At 38.5% G+C, this 22,296-nt stretch overlaps 1 protein-coding gene and 1 long non-coding RNA gene across 2 annotated transcripts in view; one reads left to right on the forward strand and one right to left on the reverse strand.

Annotated features, from left to right (window-relative positions):
* Cntnap4 (contactin associated protein family member 4) overlaps positions 1–4,901 on the forward strand; it is a 249,520-nt gene extending 244,619 nt beyond the window's left edge. Inside the window, exon 24 of the mRNA XM_003472026.5 lies at positions 4,162–4,901. Coding sequence (XP_003472074.1) covers positions 4,162–4,355 — 194 coding nt within the window. The 3' untranslated portion in view covers positions 4,356–4,901. The remainder of the gene's footprint in view (positions 1–4,161) is intronic.
* On the reverse strand, positions 4,214–21,892 carry LOC134475791 (uncharacterized). Its single transcript, XR_010047046.1, has 2 exons — positions 8,388–21,892; positions 4,214–7,914 (listed from the first exon to the last, which is right to left on the reverse strand). It is a non-coding gene; the product is annotated as an uncharacterized LOC134475791 (long non-coding RNA).
* Positions 21,893–22,296: the final 404 nt, after the last annotated feature.

The following is a 22,296-nucleotide window of genomic DNA, read 5'->3' on the forward strand; positions in this document are numbered from 1 at the left end:
GGTCTGGAGGCGGAAAGTCACTCCCCTCCTGGCGGCCAGGAAGAGAGAGTGAGAAACCTCTCTAGAGACTGTGCTAGCAGCTCTTCTTCCTTTACTTTTGTTCCATTCCAGCTGACGGTAGCGCTCTTTCCGTGCTCTCCTCCACATTCAGGGAGAGTGCCCCCACCAGCCGACTTTCCACATACCAGTCATCCGTGGAGACTCCTGAACTGTGCTTCACTGATTTCCTAGGTGGCTCTTAATCCAATCAAGGATTGAGGTTAACCGTCATGATTATTCCTGTTGCTTTAGTTTTCCTCAAATCTGTGATGTAAAATAGAATTTCATTTAATCACCTGGCAAGTAAAAAAGCTACCTTGTATGCATACTAGTTAAAATAACCTGTTGTTTAGTTAATAATTACAGAGTTTATTAGAAATATGTAAAAAATAGTACACAGTAAAAACCTTTTTTAAAATTTTATTTTAAAAAGCAAAATTGAAAAAGGATAGAAATGATACAGAATTTTAAAAATTAGTAGGAAATCAATACTAGTTAATATATTGCATATTGTTATCTTAGAAATAGTTGTTCAGGTTACAAGATCTGGGAACAAAAAAGATTAATCAAATAATGACAGTACACAATGTTCCTTTTGGTGAACTAACAGAGATTAGTAGTATAATTATCTATCTTGTATATGTACACTACATACATTTATATATGCATATCTACATACATATTATCTTTTCCTTTTCTCCTTTCCCCTATCCCAGCTGTTCTTTCCTTTTGAGAATTTTCTTTTCCTTGCATTATTATAATATCCATGTTGGTGGGAGGGCAGACTGCTGCAACCACTGTGGAAATCAGTGTAAGAATTCTCAGAAAACTATGATTGGAAGTCTTATTCAATCTAGCTATTCCCCTTTGGGGTATTTTCCCAGAAAAAATGAAAATGTCATGCCATAGTGATATGTGTGCACCCATGTTTATAGCAGCACGATTTGTAATAGCTAAATCTTGGAAACGACACAAATGCCCATCAACTGCCAAATGGATAAAAAAGATGTGGTATTTTTATAAAATAGAATATTACTCAGTTATAGAGAAGAATAATCTTGAGACTTTTATAGGTGAATGGAGGCAGTTTGAGACCATAGTCATGAGTGAATTAGATCAAACTCACATTTATTCCCTAGTGTAAAAAATAATAAAAATAAAAACCTGAAAGAGTAATATGATCCAATAGATAAAAACTCCTGTAAAGCTGTAGGATTTATACAATGTGCTCAACGTTTTAAACTAGGATTCCTATCAAACAAACTGTCACACAATAGTACCTTTTCCATGTATTCTCCTTGTATAGATAGAGGTAGATATAGATACCACGATAGATATAAATATAGAGCATTGTACAGTCAAGCCAATATTAGAACAGAATATGTAATTCTTATATTTTTGTTTTGGGCAAAGTCATGTCCAAGATTTATAGAGTCAAGGACTAAATATGCTGGTATGTCATTCTAACATTATTCAAGAACAAAAACAAGCTCACCTGTGAAATTTTTACTTGAATCAGATGTATATCAAATGCAGAGAAAGACAGTATGGAAGGTTATTGGCATTGGTTCTCACCAGGGACCATGGAGACCACGGGAGCAGGGCCATAGAATTTCCATCACTGCAGGGACTGAGCTGCAGAAGCGGAGCAGCTGGCAATGGCCCTGTGAGCTCGGAAGGCCTTGCAGGGGCCACATGCGATTTCCCTGCTAAGTCGCCATGTGTGTCCACCCGTGTGTTACTCTGTCTGGTAGTGTGGTGCCGCAGTGTTTGCCCACTGTCCAGTTACTCATAAATTATACCTACTACATAACCACAGTTAATCCACGTCAGCGTTTTCCAGATACTGTAATCTGCCCACACCATTTTACTTTTTAGATAAATATTTTCCCTAGAAACCAAATGAAAAGGACAACATGGGAGAACTGATGTAATAAGGCATTTCAAAGTGGTGACCCAGATGTGCAGAGCTTCTGGCCGGCACACCCAGACACAGACAGACAGATTTTGACAGAGAGAAAATCACAGAGAGAAATCTCCTCATACGAACACATCCACACAGTGCTCTGGATGTGACAACACGGAGTGTAGGAATGGCCATGTTTTACACAGAATATTTTTACTTGTATATTTCAAAAACAGGTGAAATCCAAGTTTTTCTTGGGCATGACACATCTGTCAAAATTTAGCCCAAATTAAAACATAAATCTCACAGGTGGAGCAAACAAGTTTAGAGACCATTTGTGGTTTTGACTGACTCTGTCTCATTTGGTCCAACAGAGTGGTGATACTCTCTGTGACACGCTCTGTTAGTTTTCCACACTGAAATTATTTAGAAGCTCTCTCTTTAAGTCAGAAGCTTTTTAATGTTGTGCAAGAAGTATTTAAAACAACTCAACTGAGAATGAATATGGGAATTAAAATTATTCTTCATTAATATGGTTAATAACAAAAGTAACCATGCCTATGAGTAAATTCTTCAGATTGCATGTACATAATTCAGTCACCTCATTTACATTAGATTGTTCCCTCTCCTAGAAAAGGTTAATTTATTAAAAAATTGGCTGAGTATTGAAAATAGTAATATTGACCATTGCGAATCACTCTTGTTAGTTTCTAACAATCAATCTTGTTAGAAAATAGTAATATTGACCATTGAGAATCAATCAATCTTATTTGCTTAGGAATCTCATGTGATTGACAAGACCTTTCAAATATTTAACTTCTATTAGACTTATATACATTTATTTTGTATTAGAAGTCTTAATTTTGTAACATGAGATTTGATCCACATTATTATTCCCATATTTTCTTTCTTGACAAATCTCATCAGAAAAGTCCTTAGATATGAGGAAATTCTTCAACTCATGGTGAAGCAACAGTTTTGCAAATTCTATTTCTTATTTGAAAGCTTGATTTTTATAATTAGTATATTCTGTTAGTTTTCTTGAAGGGACAGTTTTTTCTTATTTTAGATCAGGCACCAACCAAATACCAGGTATGCACAACCAGAGTTTGCCTGTTAGTTTTTCTTTGAAATAAAAATGGAGTTGCATGAAACATAAATCAGCTGGTTCAGTTCATAAGTCCAGTGTTCACATAGTGTTCCTCCTGGGGACAGGCCTCAGCCTTCAGAATATGCCGCAAGCACCTCATGTGTATTTACCATTTCAACACACAAAACATTCAGAAGACTTGTAGTCAAGGGTTGAGGTTTAATACAATGAGACATCTTTACTGCTGCATCAAGGATGTCCTTAAATGAATGAATAGGTGGCTTTGCCTGGCAGTACAATGTCCTCAGCTTCATGAGTTCAGTGACTAGGATTCCAGCTTGGTATCCTTGCCCTAAACTGTGCTAAGCACTGGGAATTTTACCTGCTTTATTTTACACCATCAGCAGAAATTTCAGCGCATTGTTACAAAATGAGATTTCACCCCTGGATCCTTCTCCAAGTGTCCTGGGGCTCACAAATCACATTTTGAGGACAGCAGACAAAATGTAATGCCAGGGTTAATTATTGTACGTATTTTAGATACTATTGAGAATTGTGGTACTGAAAAATTGTATTCTTTGAAACAAGTTTTAAAAGCTCAACATTTCTCATATAAAAATAATTTAAGTATATCTATGGTTTGTTAAAGAATGTTTGTTCATACACCTGGCCTACTGTTGTATTCAATACTGAAACAAATGATTGAAAACCAATTTTATAAAATTTTAACCATAAAATACAGATAAGCCTTTTGGCATTAAACCTTTTGCTATTGTAATATTACTCAATTTCAAGAGAATTAAGACTTATCTATATCTTAACATCTTGTCTTAGAAACTTGCAGGTAATATTCTGTGTTAAATATAAATGTACAAAGTAGAACAAATATAATGTACATTCAGAATAAACAGAAGGAACATATAAATTGATAGCAACCAAAAGTAAACTCAATATATTGTAATGCTGTTTAAGTAGCTGAAGTTTTAATCTGCCCAGTTTACGTGTAGTAGATGCTTGATTTGAGTGGAAAATAATTGTATCTTAGGGTTGAGTAAGCAATGAAGTCGACACAGCTCTACTCTGCCCAGAACTCTGACTTTGTATTTCCTTTCTGTTCTCTCTCTAGGTTTGATAGCTGTTGTGATCTTTATCCTGCTTTGCATCACTGCCATAGCCATCCGCATTTATCAGCAGAAAAGGTTATACAAGAGAAATGAGGCAAAAAGGTCAGAGAATGTAGACAGTGCTGCAACTGTTTTGAAAAGCGAGCTTAATATACAAAATGCAGTGAATGAGAATCAGAAAGAGTACTTCTTTTGATTGGCAGCTGTGATTTTGCTTATACCGATGAGAGTTTGTTTAATAGCCAGGGGCTTTGCAAATGGACAAGAACTGCTCTCACACTGAATGCACAGGCGATGGATTTGCAGCGCTGCCCTCTTGCCCTGTCCAGGCTCGGACGGCTCCAGGAGGCCTCTTCTAGTGACAGTCTTCTCATGGCGTCACTGTGTAACAAGGAATTAGATACTGCCCTTAATTTCCAGCTGTTCTGACATGATCGAAAACCAGTTTCACTTGCTTAGTGACTACAGTTTTTAAATGTGGGAACTGTGGTCCCGGTCTCTTAACTGTCTAATACATAAGTTTTGTTAGAGATAAAAAGTACAAAACTGGACTATAATGACCTTGCTTTGTTTGAGAACATATGCTGCGTTTGCTTTAGTCTCCCCTGGTGTTGTTCATAGACCTGGAAACGCTCCTAAGATCCTACTTGGCTGGTGTTTGCATCTTCAGTGGCCAAAAGTATATGAAGCCCCTTTGCCTTTCTCTGTACTACGCTCAATACATCAGTAGTCTGGAAAAATGTCTCGTTGTCTTTGGCTGGTTTGTACTGCTCTTTTTCTATTTGACTCTTCTTAATGATTTTGGATACATTTCGTTTTGAGTGTCCGATTTTAGCTCTGAACACACAATTCATTTGTAAAAAGACTCCGAGTACAGTGGTGTCCATATATGACATCTTACCTTTAAAAGCTTTCTGTTTTATTTGATATCATTGTTTGATGGTGACAGTAATTAAGAGTAATTCCAATTTCCCAAAGACTGTAAAATGTTTTCAATTAAATGTGTTGATTCTATAGAAAAAACAATTCTTAACACAGCAAAAATTATTTTTTAATTACAACTGTAATACCTCGAATGAATACACTTCTGAGAATATTTTCCCCAAACTTTATGTCAGTTGTTTTGTAGGTTTGTATTTTTGATTTTCTGCAGTTTCCCATCAGCTTTTCTTTGGTCTCCCATGACTACGTTCCATGTAGTACCTTTTAATATGTTAGAAAAAGGTAACAAATTGAACTATAGAGCCCCATTTCCTATGCTAAAAATTCTAACTTATGTACTCCTTGAGGCATGAACTTCCAATACACATTATTTGAAATATGAGCTGCAACTATGCCCCTTGTCCTGTACAACCAGTAACCTAATTAAAGGGTGTCCTTTGGAAGGAAATAGCATATTACATAATCCACACTAAACCTCTCCTTCCAGTCACTTCTCTTCTAGAATGCTGAAGTTCATTTCTCAGAAAGTACCAACAATCTATGAGGTCCACTAACTAGGGCATTCTGACTAGAATGCACATATCCACTAGGAGATTGAGGAATTATAAATAACATTATAGAGCTGTTACAATAATTAATTCTGAAGCCATGTAAACATGATACTTGCTTGGAACTGTCTCTGGATTCCAAGAGACAATTAAATAAGAAAGGCACTTTGCTGTCCGCGCTCACACCTCCAAGTGCCTCCCAAGTGAATTAGGGTCCTTCGCTTGTATATACTAAAAGATTTGGAAATATGTACGTTCACTGTTACTATCCTCTAATTTTCTAGTTTACAAAACTTGTCTGTCTTTCTCATAGCACTAAACCCATGTTAATGTTCCTGTAATGCCTGACTGACTTTGAAGGGGATGAATTAGAGTAACAGTTCATGAAGGACTTATGTTGGTAAACGACGTATATTTTGTTTTAAATTGGCAGACCTGTGGTGCCAAGGGAAAGATCTAACGTAGAGACAGTAGTGTTTATTCAATGTAAAGATGAATGCATCCACCATCACAGCTCTAAATCTGTCCAAGTATTTGTTTTATGTAGTGGCAGTATTAACCTTGTTGGTAGCTAAAGTGTAGACAGGTTTGCAGATGGTGAAGCTCTGTAGCCCTTTGTAATTTGCATTGCTAGAGGTTGCAGCATTTTGATCAGAATGCACTGACACATTATAGACCACGGTTTTGATTTGTTGATTTGTAATCAATTACTTTCTTTCTCTTAATAAAAAGCATTTTCAAAATAAAATGCAGAATATATTTTAAGAGATGTTGTATAAAATTTTAATGTTAGGAAATTACAATTGATTTCTCTTAAAACAGTAAAAAGATATATAGACGTATGCTTCTTTACTAATGTGGATGCGTGTGTATATGTGTGTGTGTGTGCCTGTGCATGTTTAATCCTTTTGAAAGATTTTGTGATTATTGTGGACCATTGACAAATGCTGCAGTTATGTATTTTTCCTTTTAAATCAACCAAAAAATGAAAGAAAAATAGAAAAACATTTGATGATTGTAACAGGTGAAATCAAGTTGCAGCAGATTTAAAGTTTTGCCAGGGAACAATGATGTGGCTGTCAGCAGTTGTTGTGGGAAGGTTCCTATGTATTTAAATTGGATGATGTCTTTTCTATCTCTTCTCTTCAGTGAGCTTGGCCAGTGAATAAAGTATAAATGCACAAATGTTATACAGGAAAATACATTGTAGCTTACTATAATTTAACACTGAAAAAAAAAAGCTTTCTGGTGATTTCAAATGAAGGACTGAAAGCCATACACAATTAACATTCTTATTTCAAGGTGACTGTACTGTCCCAATATCATGAAATTAAGATAAACACTATGTAAACAGAGAGCAATTAATGTGGCATTGAAGGCACACCTGCATGAGTCGGGGTTATCAGTGGAAGCGATGTGTTCATTTTGTTGAAATAGTCCTCATCCACTCTAGACTACAGCTTCATCTTTATCCACTCCCAAGAATTGTGCTTTAAACCATACTTAGTACATTTTTCAGACATAGCTTAAAAGCAACAAACAATCAAAAACGTAATGATGAGTAACCTGAGAATACCAGAGAGAAGTTATCACTTAAAACTATCTTCCATTAGATGGTATTGTCTTTCAGGATAACAGAGTCACAGAATTCTCTTGCAAGATCGGAGAGTGCTGGTGTCCTTTTCAGCCAGACAGCTCGGTTTAACAGATGAAAAGCACATAATGCACTTAAATGATCTTCTTAGGTGGACAACAATAACACGTGTGTGTGAGTTCAATCATGTGCATGTGTGTGTGCACATAATGAAGCTGTGACTTCAGTGTCTCTTTTTATTCTGCATCTTAATCTTCGCATTTCCAAAATCTGAAATTTTGACAACTACTTAGTGGTATAGAAAAAAATCTAAGCTATTTTGATTGTCTCCTTGTTCAAAATGACTTACGGTTTTAGACCCTATCCACTGTCCAAGTATGTGAAGATCAGCCTCTATTTAATCAATCATTGGCCTTGATAGATTATTTTTTTGAAAATCGTTTAATAAGTTCATGGTCCTTGGTTCCAAGAAAGACAATTCTAAGTAAAGCACTTTTGTATGAGTTTTGTGAAATCTACCAGAGATTGCGTGAGTCATCAAATATTCCCACCTGATAGAAGAATGAATTGAACACATTCTGCATCAAAGTGCGTCCAGTGGATCTTTGGTTTTCAAACTCACATATCAGCTAAATGAGATGCCTTCAATATATTCTTCAGTTCTTCAACATCTGGATGATAGAGTGATAACCAGGAAGAAAAAGTTCAGAAACCAAGTGTCAATGTATTGGGGGTGTGTGTGGGTGAACACATTTATGTATCTAAGAAAGAAAATCAAATGAAGATAGAAGGAATACGCTCGAATATAACATGGTAAGAAGTCTTGGATTTCAGTTTATCAAGTTTTCCTGGACTTTGTTTTTGAAAATTTGTAGATGACAATAACTTTGATTCAAAATTATAGTGCTTTTCTAGTGTAATCATTAAAAAATTCTTTTTCATTTTTAACATCATGCTTATGTTTTATAAAAACCACATGACTAGGGGCTGGGGATTTAGCTCAGGGGCATAAATGCCTGCCTTGCAAGCAGGCAGTCGTGAGTTCGATCCCTGGTACCGATAAAAAGGAAAAAGACAAAAACAAAACCAAAAAAAAAAAAAAAAAAAACTACATGATTGTGCTTTAAAAAGTCAAACAGCTTACCAGATCTTCCCAGGAGGAAGAGCTCTCCGTTGCCCTTCATCTCCATCAGTTTCCATACTTCAGCTCGTCTCTTCTTAGCTGCTTCCATGGTTGTCAGTAATGAGATGTTGCAGTTGGGTTCCCTGGAAAGCACGCTTTGAAAGGAAAGTGACATGAAGAAGTGTGGAAGGGAGTGCTGTAGAGCTTTGTGTGAGAAAGGATAATGAAGCAGGTGGGGACTCAGGCTGCAGTGCCATCATGACAAGTGCCAGCTGATTCTGCTGGAGTCACTGTAGAGATCCTCTGAGTCAAAGTGAAGGGCTGAATGTTTATATTCTTCAGAGACCAAGCAGTGCACACTGGCTGCCTGGGTACATGGGATGAATTGAGACACCTGGCTCTGTCCAAGCTCATGCAGTTCCTGAAAAATGAGACCACGCTTGCCTGAGAACTAGAGAGAATAGTTAAGTCCTGAAACAGGTCTGGTGGCACAGAACAGGGACTCTGAAGGTGCCTGTGTCTGCTCAGTTCTACCTACTCCATGTGTGTTTTGAGAGCAGAAGCACTGGGCCTTTAAAGAGCTACTTCCTGGGGACATAAATGAGGAGGAGGGTGGAATAAACCACAGATCCTGCCCTGTAGATGCGTGCTTGGTACTCACCCTCTCCCTCCAGTACCATCCAACCAGGTTCCCATAGCTCAGCTGACCACACTACAAACAGCTTGAACCTTTGTTTGTCTTCTCTAAGCTTCTCAAGTTGTAGCTACTGTACTTTTTTATTTACTATTAAAATTGGCCAAATGATTATCTCTGTCCCAAATGCATGCCCCTTGGCCCCATGGTGTAACAGCAGCTCTTTCACTTATTGTTCTAAGAGACAAATTCCCCTGATAAAGCCTTTGTGAAACAGTGCCCTACACAAGGGTTCACAGTACAGCAGAGATTAAATGAGAAGACACATTACTAGATGTGCTGGTGCCAGCAGGGTGTCTCTGCTCACCCTCCCTGGGTAGTGTAAGATTTTGCATTGCAGGCAGTAAAGACAACTCATTCCAGAAAGAAGTGATGATTTGAACCAAGACCAATCTCTATCTTTCAGAGCAGAAGGGATCTCATATGGTCAACTTGCCACAAAATTTATCTGCCTGTAAAGGAAACCATTTTGGAGAATGAATGCTGGCCTCTGTTGCTGACCATTTGAAAGTGGTAGTAGCTAGATCGGTCCTGTTGAGGGGAAGCCTGTGCTACTTGAAACCACACATAGCTTCCGCTCCTGCCTCCATCACTACTCTGTTGTGTCCATTGTATGAGCGACTTGGTGACCAGTAACTGAGAATGGTTGATACCAGCCGCTCACATCATTCTGTCTGCTTGGTTATCTAGGAATTTTTCCATGTTAGCACAGGCTGGAAAAAATTCTTTGTGTTTCATGCCTTCTTCCATATCCAACTACATACGTTTACCTCAAATCTCCTTGTCTTTGATCTTCCAAATCTCCACCTGCATTCTTTACAGCTAGCCAATTCACTGACCCCAAAAAGTCCATATAAATTATAATCTTGCAGCGTTTCTCAAAGTGAATGAGCAGAGAGACCACCCAAGAATCTGTTCATTTTGTGTGTGTTTGGAGGGCTGGGACATCCACACTGTGATGCCACCCTGTTTAGAGCAACCTTCCATTTTCAGCTTGTTCCCTAATGCTGAGCTCAAAACATCCAGGACAAGTTTAGAACTTTCCCTGCTGCAGAAGTTGGTAATAAGGGACCCTTCATGAAGCCCTGGGTGTGCGCTGAGGGAAAAGCCCTGGTAGGACAATGGTGGAGAGCCCCAGGGTGCAGCCTGTGCTTTGTGTGCAGCTGTGCTCTCCTGGGTCTCACATGCCCCACTTTGTGCTGCTTTCTGCTGGGCTCAGTGAACTCTATGCCTTGCTGGGTTTGACAGAACCCTGCCCATTCCGGGTGACTCTGCCCACACTTAGTGTTTCATAATAATGATCTTCATTTCTAGGTGGGCCCAGTAGCATGCCAGGAGCCTTTCTGGAAGCAGTAGATTTCTCTGCTGAGGATGAAATAAATGGTTTCTTCAAAGCAGATTTCCAGTGAGCTAGACTAGGGAAAGGATAGATTTTCAGATCAGTAGCCACATACCACATTTTGGACCCTATACCACGTAAATAGACTCTTCAGAAGTGCTCTTTGGCACAACAGCTGTGATTGGGACTTCTGTTTGACACTGTGCTGCTCGCTTTCCTTCTCAGCATTGTTTGGATCCTTCAAGAGCCTGACCAGTGAATTAACTGGAGATGCTTTAGAGACCGCTGCATGCTTCACCCATTCAGGGTAGCACTAGTCTGTGTTCTCTTTCCCTAGCATAGATGTTTTTTTTTTTGGCCAATGGGGCAGCAGTGGGATTACTGTTAGAGAATTCCTCTAGGGCTGTCTTTGTGTGACAGGTCTTCTTACCTTGCTTTATTAGCTAACCAGGGGAAGTGGCGAAGTAGCAACACTGGGGATTTCTATTCCACTTGTACTTTTGAAATGACCACAGCTGTGTCCACTGGCTGAGTCTGAGACAGAACTCCACTTATTTTCAATATAACTTTACTCTTAGAGGAGCTCTTATAGACTCAGCCACAGTGTCCGAGACCCTCCCCTTTCTCCACAGTGTACAATTCTTATGTGGCTGGCATTCTCTTTGGCAAGGACTAGTGAATCACTCACACATTTACCTTCTATGGTAGTACAGCGTCTTTCTTCCAAGACTTAGGGCATATGTTTCCGTCAGTAGATTCTAGGTTTGAATATTGGCTTGTGTTCAGAAACAATGGATTGTGATTTAAAAAAAAAAAAAGAAAGAAAGAAAAATACTCCAGAAAATTTGGAACTATAACATGTTATTACTATCTAATCCCCAGACCTCATAGATTTACCAATTTTCCTAATAATGTCTATTATAGCAAAAAAGATCTAGTTCAGAATCACACGTTATATTCAGCTATCACGTGTTTGTACTTTTCCTTGGTCAAAAATAGTTCCTCAGACTTGCATGATTATAATGCCCTTGTGAAGGTCATAGACTACTTATGTAAGCAAGGCACGATATTTGAAGACCTTGAGAATTACTTTCCAGGTGCCAAGGGCAAAGGCCAGACTTTCTTTTGAGCCAAGTTAATTTTTTATTATGCACCATTTTATTTCTTCTTTCTTTATAGAACTTTTTTTTATAGTTGAAGAGTTTCAATTTCTGTGTGGCTTTGTCTATTTTCCATTTTTGGCTACAGCTTGAAAAAATTTTTTTCAACTTTATTCTCATAATGCTTGATTTTGTTTTTGTATTTATAAAACTTGTATAATTGTATTTTTCAGTTTCTTGATTTATTTCACCAATATACTAATTTATATTGTCTCTGTTATTACATCATGTGTAGCTTTTTAAAAATTTCTTTTTCCCACTATGTAGTCTTTTCCCCCTAACTTTTCTTTTGTAAAGGCAGGTATTTATTATTGGTTTGTTTTTATGTTCTTTCATGGAAGACTTCTCAAATGTCAGATTATCTTTGGCTGCCATCTAGATGAAACACTTGATTAGAAGCTGTATATTAGATGAGGCTTTCTGAAACTGACCTCCTTAGAAAGAGTTTCTAACTCTCACATTCTAAGAGGGCAAGAAGGTTCTTATAATTCTGCTTATGGACTCTTATTTAATTTCCCCTTTATTATTTTTCTATTGTTTCTGTAACAAATCATGGTGACGTAGTTGTTTAACACTACAAATTCGCCACCTTTCACTATTGTACTTTGGAATTTCAAAGTGTGTCTCACTGGGCTAGGTCGCAAAGAGACAATATAGAAACCTTTGTTTGTTTTCTATTAGCAGGTTCTAAATACCCTGTAATTCTTGCATTCTCTTGAAAGGCATCACACTGTCTAGATATACTTGATATTATAGCATGCAAAGTTACACTGAAATAATTTGAAAGAGGCACTATGGCGACTACTATTATGTTAGATTAACTGGTGGTGAAACACAATGATGCTTGAATTGCTAGGTTCTGCCCTGCGTTGTTCTATTACAGTGTCCTCTCTTACCTCAATCTTCCCCCTATTTTTAAATTAATCTATCTTCTCTCATTTTTTTAATTAAGGGAAAACTAAATTAAAAAATAACACGACATATTATAGTAACTTTTTTGTTGTCCTATTAACCTGACTTGAACCCCAGTATTGCTCTCCCCATCTGGTTCCGTCTGATTATTATATATTCTATTTTGTTTGATAGTATCAAGTTTGAGGGTATAGGCAATCACTTTGAAGGCAATAAGATATACTATGATGCCCAATATGGATTGACTCTTACCCTTTTTTTTTTTGAAGTCCTATAAGGTCCTCAGTGTACATTTTATTGGTTTTGTTCCACACTGTTTTGATCAATTCTATTATACCTGATGATATAGACAACTCAATTTAAAAATAACAAGAGGCACAATGGTAACCACTTTTGATCAGCTGGTATTCTATTTTTGCATCACGTGCTATGCCCACCCTTCTGTTCTAACTGACTCTGTTTTGCTTAGTCACATTTGGTTTTATTTTCTTCAAAAAAGTAATAAGAACCGTGAGAGTAATAAAACCCTAAAAGTCTAATTGTTACTGTAAAAAAGAGAGGAAAGTAAGGTGGACTAAGGGATATAACCGCAGGTATGTTTGAGTGTGTAGGATGGAAAACCATATAAGTGAGCTTTTGTTGGATCATTGAATGGAACTGTCTCCAATTTCACTGTATGAATGTCCACTTTATATGCTTTGATTTAGTGACATGGACAACTGTTTCTGGGAAGATAATATGTAACCTATTAACTGGTGATTTTGTACTGTATATATTTTTTTCTAGAAATACTGTATTATTTGTACCCTTTTACTGCATTTTTTTATGTCTTTTTTTTTTCTTCTTTTTCTTCTCTCTTTAAATTAGGAAAAAAAAAAAAATCAATGGGTCGGCAGGCTTGTGTTCCCTTGTGAAAACTCATCAGTTTCTTGCCTTTTCAGCATCTATTCATTGCCCATATTCCTCGGTTCCTGGTCCCCTTCCTTGAATTTCAAAGTCAGGAAAAGCGGGCCAAGTCCTCACACTGTGCCAATCTGACCTTTACGGCCTCCCTTCCCCCTTTAAGGACCTTAGAGATTACACGGGGCCTCTAGTCAAGGCAATCCAGTGATCCAGGGTAACCTCCCTGTTTCAGCACCAACTAACTGGTGTGTTTTCATTTCATCTCCACCTAGATTCCCTTTGCCGCTCCCTAAGGCAACAGATTCACAGGTGTCAGGGACCAGGAAGTAGCCAGCTTTGGAGGACACAGCTCGGGGTGTTTTATCCCCATTTTCTGTCACTTGCTTCATCTAGCTGGGCCTGATGTACTCCAGCTCCTTTCTGTTTGATCTTTCCAGAAGGAGATCAGTGCTCCGGTGTTTCTTTCTACTTCTGTGTGTGAAATCCTGATGAAGTCACTGCCTGTTCCTGGATTTCCTAGTCAGGGTGTAATGTGCAGTCCATTTCTTTACATCATTCACCCTCAAATAGTCAGTGAATCTGCCAGAACGGATCTGGGCTCCTGCCATGGCTCTGGCTTCCTGCCTGCTCTTTCTTGTTTCTCCTGAGAAAAGACTGGAAAGTCTCATCCTTGACTGGGTCTGTGCTTTCTTATTATCTCTCTGAAAATTAGGAGCCTCAACAATTATTTTTTGAAAAGCCATTGAATGATTCATTTCTATTTTAACAAGCCAGGAATTAGCAAAACCAGTTCATATCATAACTCTTTGTGTCATGCCAGACTAATCTGTGTTCACTCTGAATGAAATGAGTTCCCTATTCCGGATGCTGATACTAGACATGACTTTATGCCCTTTACATCAACACATTTGCTTGTAATCTGTACATGTGATAAACTTTCTGTAAATTATGTTTCTGTTGGAGGAATTCATGTTTTCATTCAAAATAAAGTGTTATAAATGATTCATGTTTCTCTGTATTTTCAAGAGGAGCAAATTAATTTTTTAATTGAGCAGTGAAATGAACTGTTCTTCCAAAATGCATATTAAAAGAAGATAGTTACAAATGACAGTGAGGGCAGAGAAAGACTTTGAATTATTCTTTCATTTGCTGAGTGTATTTGGCCAACTTTTCTGAGTAGAAATTTATAACACTCAATAAATTATTGGAAAGCACTATCTCTTCAAATGAGATTGTAGCTATTTGAAAGAAAATAAACCAGATAGAACAACAGCAACAACAATGACAACAACCACATTTTATTATATAAAAATCTCAGACAAGATACTGACCAATTAATTGACAATTAGGTAAATTCTTATACTAAAAACTATTGGTGAGAAGGCTGATAGTTTTATTTAGTTATTTAAACTGACAAACTTATTAAGTACAACATAGTGTTTTTAATAACACATGCTATACATATAGTAGAATGACTAAATAGCACTAACATATACATTACCTTCCCTAGTTCTCATTTTTATGGTGAAAACATTTTAAAATCCACTTGGGATTTTTCAAGAATTTTCTACTGCATCTCATTGCACAGGCACAAAGTTGCAACATGAGCATGAGCGTGTGTTTCACACAGGTAACCTACTGTGCCAGATTACTTATAGATATCACATTCCCCTATTAAGAATTTCGCTTTTGGGTAAATTGCGTCATTGATTTAAACATAATCTTGACCTGGCCCTAGTCTCAGCTAGGGCCCCAGTAGCTCTACTTTTTTTGCACTAATATTCTTTCAGTCCCATCCAGTTTACTTCCCATTCACCTCCTGCTCTTATTTGCATAGATTTTTTATTTGTTCTTCCTCTACTGTAAATTTTTTCCCCTCAGATTCATTAGTTGACTCATTCCATTGTTTTGAGCATCTTTTGTCAGCACAGCTTTTCCTCATCTCCCATTTCTAAGGCAAATTATTAGAACTCCCCCCTCCTCCAGCATCTGCCTGCCGGCTCCGTGGGTCTGCACCAGTGAGGTCAGCAGAGGGCTCTCTCTGTTTCACGTTGTTTCATCACCAAGCACAGGGCCTGATGCGCAAACTCAATAGAGTTAATTCAATAAACATTGATTAAACAAATAACTGAAACGTGTTGTTTTCTGTGCATAATTAAAGGGTCAATTTCTGGGGATGCACCTCAGGAGAAGGAAAAACTACTATAAAGAGTAAGTATCTTTGTCTCTGGAATTTGAACATTTATTGTACTATTTAAATGCAACTTCCACTACTAGTTAAACAAATTAACTCCTCTTCCACACCAAACGTCAATAAATATATTCCCAAAGATTTTTTTAAAATCCAAGTGTCTTGTGTAATACTACACTTAAAATCAACCTCATTTTACTTCTTACAAGCAAGCAAAAGGAACAAAATACAAATGTTTGCTGGGGAAACTTTGTTTTCTGGTTGCAAATCTCAGGTCATCTAGTTCTTTTATTTTCTCTCACTGAAACATGTTTGCCTTCTCCCTATTTTTTTACATTCTATAAAAGAGGGAAGCTACGGTCATTCATTTAATTTTATCTGTTGTGTGTTACCAAAGCATTTATGTAGAACTGAAAGTTGGTTGATCAACAATTATGTGATGTAAATTACTTTATAGTTCATGCCAAATCTACACACAGGGTAGTCACAATTAAAAACAATGTTACAAGTATTTGACTTATTAGTTTTAAAGAGTACAGTTTATATATAATAGATTAGACAGAGCAATTTTGTTTGGTTTGAAAAATTGATTTGAAATCCATTTAGATTTTGGGGTAGCACGCAGAGCCAGAGAAAGAGAGTGAGAGAGGCAGGGTGGAGGGAGAGACAGAGAGAGAGAGGTGTGTTTGTAAGCTGCCAGTGGTTTCAGTCTCAGGACTGAAACACCCTCCCTGCTGCGGTTTCCATGGGAGTCAGCCTGACTCCCTCTGAAAGTGACTCTGGCAGATAGGGTGATTGAGGGTGATTGCTTTCACTTACTTGATGAAAACTGGTGGAAATATAGGCATCCCTTCAGTAATCTTTTATGCAGCTTGCTAAGTATTGCTTTTGTTTTTAAATGGACATTTACTACCTATTTAGAACAATCAAATACCTCAAAGCAAACATTAAGCAAAATGTGGCCTATCTATCACATACCCTGCTTTCTCTTGATAGTAACAACCAGGAATAGCCCATTACATGGCAAATTCTACATTTTTACAAGTTGCTTTATAGATTCACTTTGTGATCACTAATAACCCTATTTAGCAAATATCTAATTAAGGAAACCTTAATGAAAACCAATTAGTCAGTACTCTAAATTTATGAAATTTTATTTTTGGAGTGCCAAAACGTGTTTTAAACAAGTTGTGTTATATATATTAGTGCTAAAAATGTCACTCTTGTGCAACACCAATTTACCCACAGTGACATTAAGGGGCAATTAACATTTTAAATTGTGTGCTGCACTTATCAGTGACTTCTGTGTGATTTTACTTATCATGCAGAGTATAAACACATGTATGATAAATGCATTTTATTAGTAATTAGGCAGAACTTTATCAACAGGCCTTGCAAATTACATGAGCACGTGTGTCTGCTCATGCACTAGCAGCAGCTTTTGGGAGAAATTCAAATGTGTACTGGGAAAGAAAAAAAAAAAATATATATATATATATCCCTGTAGTGTCTATGGGTTAGTTTGCAAATGCACAAAAATCAATGGGTCCACATGAAACTGCCATGTCTCTAGCTTTTAAAAACATGTTTGTCTTGAAATAATTTTAGATTTATTCAAAAATAATAAATCTGGTTGAGTTTGCATTTACCTTGTGCCTGGGTTCCATATTTCAATTATGAAAAGCAGGAAATCAATATTAATTACAAAACTAGAAATCATATGCATATTTCTCATTTCCCCCATTGTGATTACCTGGTTTTCTATAGAATATAATTCAGTGTCCCTGATGGTAATTAGTCCCTGAGACTTTTTAACAGCCTCCCATGATTGAGAGTCCCTTAATCTTTTCTTGTCTTTCATGACCTTGACAATTCAGATTCCTAACATAACTACTCAGTTATTTTGTAAAATATCATACAATTTGGGTTTGCCTGGTATTTTCCATTAAATCAAGCTTCAGCAGTTTTTGGCAAGAATTCCCCAGAATGATGCCCTGTTCTTCTTGATATGTGGTATCATTGAGTACCTATGTCAATGGGTCCTATTCCTCGTGATATGGACCCTAAGCTCTTGGTCAATGAAGTGTCAGATTTCTTCTTTGTAGTTTACTTTCAGCCTGTGTTATAGCCTGTTTCTTTTCAAATTTTCACTTGCTGATTTGGGTCTTCATTGGCAGACCTTTCAAATATTATTATAGTAGTGAATCGCTAATTGCAATTTTGGATTTCTCTTATTCCTTTTCCACATTTACTGATTTGATATTTCTCTACAAAGAGCAGTCCCTTGTGAGTGATCAATGATTTATCCAATTACTATGCATGTTACAATAGACACATGGAAATTTATTTGACTCTGTAAATTATAATCAAATGCTGTGGCTGAGCATTGCTTGGCTTGCTCTTCTCTTTAGCCTCCTCAGCAAGACCCCTAGGTATAGCATTTAGAGGGACACAGCATACCACGTGATCAAGTTAGCTGTCTCTTTTTTTTGTTAAATAAGTGAAAATGTGAATACTGATACTTAGTTATTCCACATGAATTTTTTAGTTTCAGAAAAAAAAATCCTACTTGTTAGTTCCTCAAGGTCTTTCAATGCTTTCCTAGAATTATGTTAAATTTCTTTCTATACTTCATCCATGTCGTTGTCTGTCTCCCTGAATAGCTTTACTTTCATAGAAACCTCTGTGGTTGTCTGGTGGGCTGGTTGCCCTTTTGTTGGTGTTACATCTTTTTAAGGATGGAATTTTGTTTTAAATCTGCTCAATGTTGCTCAGTTCCTTCCGGCTTTAGGAGGGTGAAATCCAGAAAATGCAGACATGTAGCAGTCTGTGGCGCAGCCAGACCCCCCGAGGAAATCTCTTCTCTGCACTAAAACTCAGAATATAAAGGACACCATCCAAATGTTAGGTCACTCTCAGCTTCTCTTCACACAGCCCTTTACCCTGTGCGGATGATTCATAGAGTTCAAATTTTTTCCCTGAAGTTTTCCTAGGCTGGTTAACCCCTGTGAACTTCAACTCAGAAGCTCAGAAGTTTCCAGATTCATCTCTCCTGGCGAACTGGACCAACAACTCTCTGCTTCAGCACTAGTGATGGGCTAGAATTAGCACACGGAGTGGAAACTACTAGGGACTTAACAGCCAACCACAGAATTCAAACAAAATAGCTTTACTCCAAGGTGCTCCTGCACAGGGCCTTCGAAATGCAGAGCATCGTTTATCTGCCTGGATAATTGTGCTTACAATGCTAATGAGCAAAAAACAAAACTAAACTAAACAAAAACAAAAGAAAAACCATCTACCTTTCCTATTATCTGATTCCTAGAAGACCAAAACACTGTAAAGGCTAGTACAAGAAACATGGAGGATGGAATTGAAGACAGGTATCTTCATCATCACAGCAATCCTGGTGAGATGCTTATGAAAGCCCTTAACTGACTTATATTTTTGGGTGGCCTTGCCTAATGGAAAAGAAGCCTTGATTATATCTGTGCCAACCAAGAGCATGACTTTTGCTGGTAAAATGAAGACTTCTCTTAACAAAAGTCTGTGAGAAAAATGGAAGTACCAAGAAACTGGAATTTGATGGAGTGCCTTTCCATTACAGAGAAAGGACTGTTTCTGGGAAGATGTGACAGTAAATGTAGGAACAATTACAAGAAGTATTTATGAAATTTGGCTCTCATAAGCAAGAATACATAATAATATAGGACCTCAGAAAACAAATTAAATTACTTATAAAGTCATACCTATGAAAAGGGGCTTTTTTAAACTAAAAATGGATTTCAGTATCTTTAATCCATAAAGATAAAAGAGGTCTGCAGAAAATCATGCTCATCATCAAAGGAGGAGTCAGAGCTAGAGTCAGGTAGGAGAGTCTGATTCTTGTTCAAATCACTCAACAAAAAGAGGGAGTAGAAGAGTGAACTGGCAAATCAGACAACTACTGTCTGCCTAAAGGAAAAGTTAACCATAAAAGGCATCTGTTTGCTTGCCAAGTCTACTACCCTGAAATATATCTTGAAAACCAAATTAACACAAAAGTTATTTACACACACCTGTCTAACAGTGACCTGTGTTTATCTTCTGCTTGTAGCATGACCTGTCTCCTCTTAGGTACCATTTGACAAGATATCTGAAAAATCACAGTGTCCTTAAGAAATCTAATTAGACTTTTCAATGAGCCTCTTTGGCTTTCGAGCAGGTTTTATTGAAAATACCCTGGAGATGGAAGACTGTTATCGATGCTCTCCTGGGGAGAATGAGTAGATGTCCTCTTCCCCTAGACCACAGCTTCATTCACATCTGGGTCAAAATCACCACTAAATAACTCAGTGCATTTCCTGCCTCTGCGGACTCAGGAGAGATAAAGGATCCATTGCCTTTAAATATACCAGAGCTGCTTCTCAGAACAAGTGAGAACGATCTTTGGGCTTTTATTAAACTCAGATGCTAACATAAAAGTCAACCCACAAACAGAACTCGTACTTAGTGTACAATTTTGCATATGAAAGGCACCTGTGAGAGAGCTGATTCATTATGAAGGAGGCCAAGTGAATGTATTTGACACCCTCTCTAAGCACCAACAACTTAGCCCAGTGTTCTTGTACCTTTCCGTACTTGACATGAAAAGTAACAAACAGCAATTACAGCTCTGCTGAGCCTTTGAACAGCAATTCTCAGTCATTTTTGCAATGGGTTTACTTATTCAGGACACGGGCACATTATCACGCGTGATTTTTAAATTATATAATTATCTTAAGTGAGATTTTTTAATGTGGTAAAATTGTAATCCAATAAAATCTCAATGAATTATCAAAATAACTTATACCTGAATATTTCTTTTAATTAATCACATCTTAGCAAAATCTCTCTTCATATAATTTTCCCATAAGTATTTATCTTAAGGGAACACAATGACAAATCGTTCACTTTGATGGCGGAACACACAAAAGTTATACACAACCTACTTAATAAAGGAGCAGCCCCAAGCTGCCTGCTTTTTCAAGAGGAAGATGAGAACAAAGGCACTGCTTCTTCTCCAGTACACAACTCCACAATGAGTCTGAACTGTGAGGACAAATGTTTTATTCCAGTCACTGGTAAGGAGCATGACTAGCAGATAGGAAACCAGAGGAAGTAAGGCAGTGACATGGGGCAAGACTGACACTGAGCTAGCACCCAGCTCAGCCCACAATCACACAACCAGGCTCTCAGCACAGGGGCATCCGGCCAGATACTCAAGAGATGCCGGTCATGCAGAACCCAGGCCAAACAGAGGAAGGTGCTGACACAGAGTCAGACCCTGGCTCACCAGGGCTGGCTGCTGGTGCCCCGGGTGGCAGGCAGGTAGGCAGGCAGACAGAGAGACAGACACACACACCTCCAGTGGCCAACCGACCTGCCACATTCCCAGCCTTGGCTCCCCTTCTCCTCCCCAACACTTTGCTCACCAGCATAGATAGCGCAGATGTTACTGCCAGGGTAGATGGCGCAGATGTTATCCCCAGCGCGCTCTGCATGAAGGACACCAGGGCTGTCATCACGCCCACAGTAGCTGACAGCACCTCCATGCTGCCATACCGTGAGTGTGAGTAGATGGGCTTGCCAGCCTTGCTCAGCCAAACACATGCTTCTGTTGGCGGTGCCAGTCCTTGTCACTGGGGTCCCTGCCTGGCCCTCACAGCCATTCTATGGACTACCTAGTTCTCCAAATCTCACTGGCCCTCTTCCCCCACTGATTACTATTAATACACATTAACATTTGGTTCCTTAGCAACCCCCAAATCCTCTACTGATTCTTCAATAATGCAGACACTCAGTGCTCAGTACTCTCCACTGATTTCCTTTCCCATCGCAATGATTTTATACCCCAGTGTCCTCAAATACTTAACTTCTAAATAGTTCCTCCTTTGTCCTTATTCGTGTTCATTAACATAAATACCTTATGCCCCCAGTGGTCCTCTCTGACACCAACCAGACTCTTGCTGACTGTCAGTCACCTGAACTCACACCAAATACATTCTGGTTTGCCCAGAACTGAGAGGTTTCTGGGATAAGGGTCTTCCAGTGCTAAAATAGTTATTTTCCTGGACTAACAACTACACAAATGAGTCTACTATTACACCCTCCTGACTTGGCTAAGGTTCAAGCTACTTCCCCGAATTCTCAAAGACTATTCATTGACCTTCTACTACTCTTTTCCCTTGCCCAACGTGTCCTCCCCCATGAGGGCTTTTCTTCCAAGACCCTAGAGAGGAGAGCATAAATCTGTTTCCTCCAGGTCCGAATCTCCGGGGTCCGGTAGGCCCGACCGAACTCCACCAGCTCCAGTCTCCTCACTAGGGAACTGCGTGCCCTCCATGTCCTCTGTGTCCCTGGGGGCTGGGGCAGCAGCAGCGTCTCCGCCGGCCTCCATCTGCACAACCCTGGGGGAAGGGGAATCGAGGGTGACAGGCAGCAAAAGAAACTTCTCAGAAGCCCTTACAGAGCCAGGTCCCCTGGACATATTTCCAGCGCTGGTTTCCCCCACGGCTTTCAACGGGATGAGCCATTCAAAATCGTGTCTAAATACTTGCACCCTCCAACGCTTTCCGCAGAGAGAGGCTCTAGTAGCCGGAGGGAAACAAGGATACATAAACACCTGTTTTAAGCCTGTATCTCAACTGATCCTGACTCGGAAGCCAGGAGCAGCACCACACTTCCGGGTGCCGCTGAGGTTCGGCCACACT

The sequence above is a fragment of the Cavia porcellus genome, unplaced genomic scaffold (genome assembly GCF_034190915.1).
Source record: "Cavia porcellus strain 051 isolate PalLab524CR breed Dunkin Hartley unplaced genomic scaffold, mCavPor4.1 scaffold_4, whole genome shotgun sequence".
In the NCBI taxonomy this organism is placed as follows: domain Eukaryota; kingdom Metazoa; phylum Chordata; class Mammalia; order Rodentia; family Caviidae; genus Cavia; species Cavia porcellus.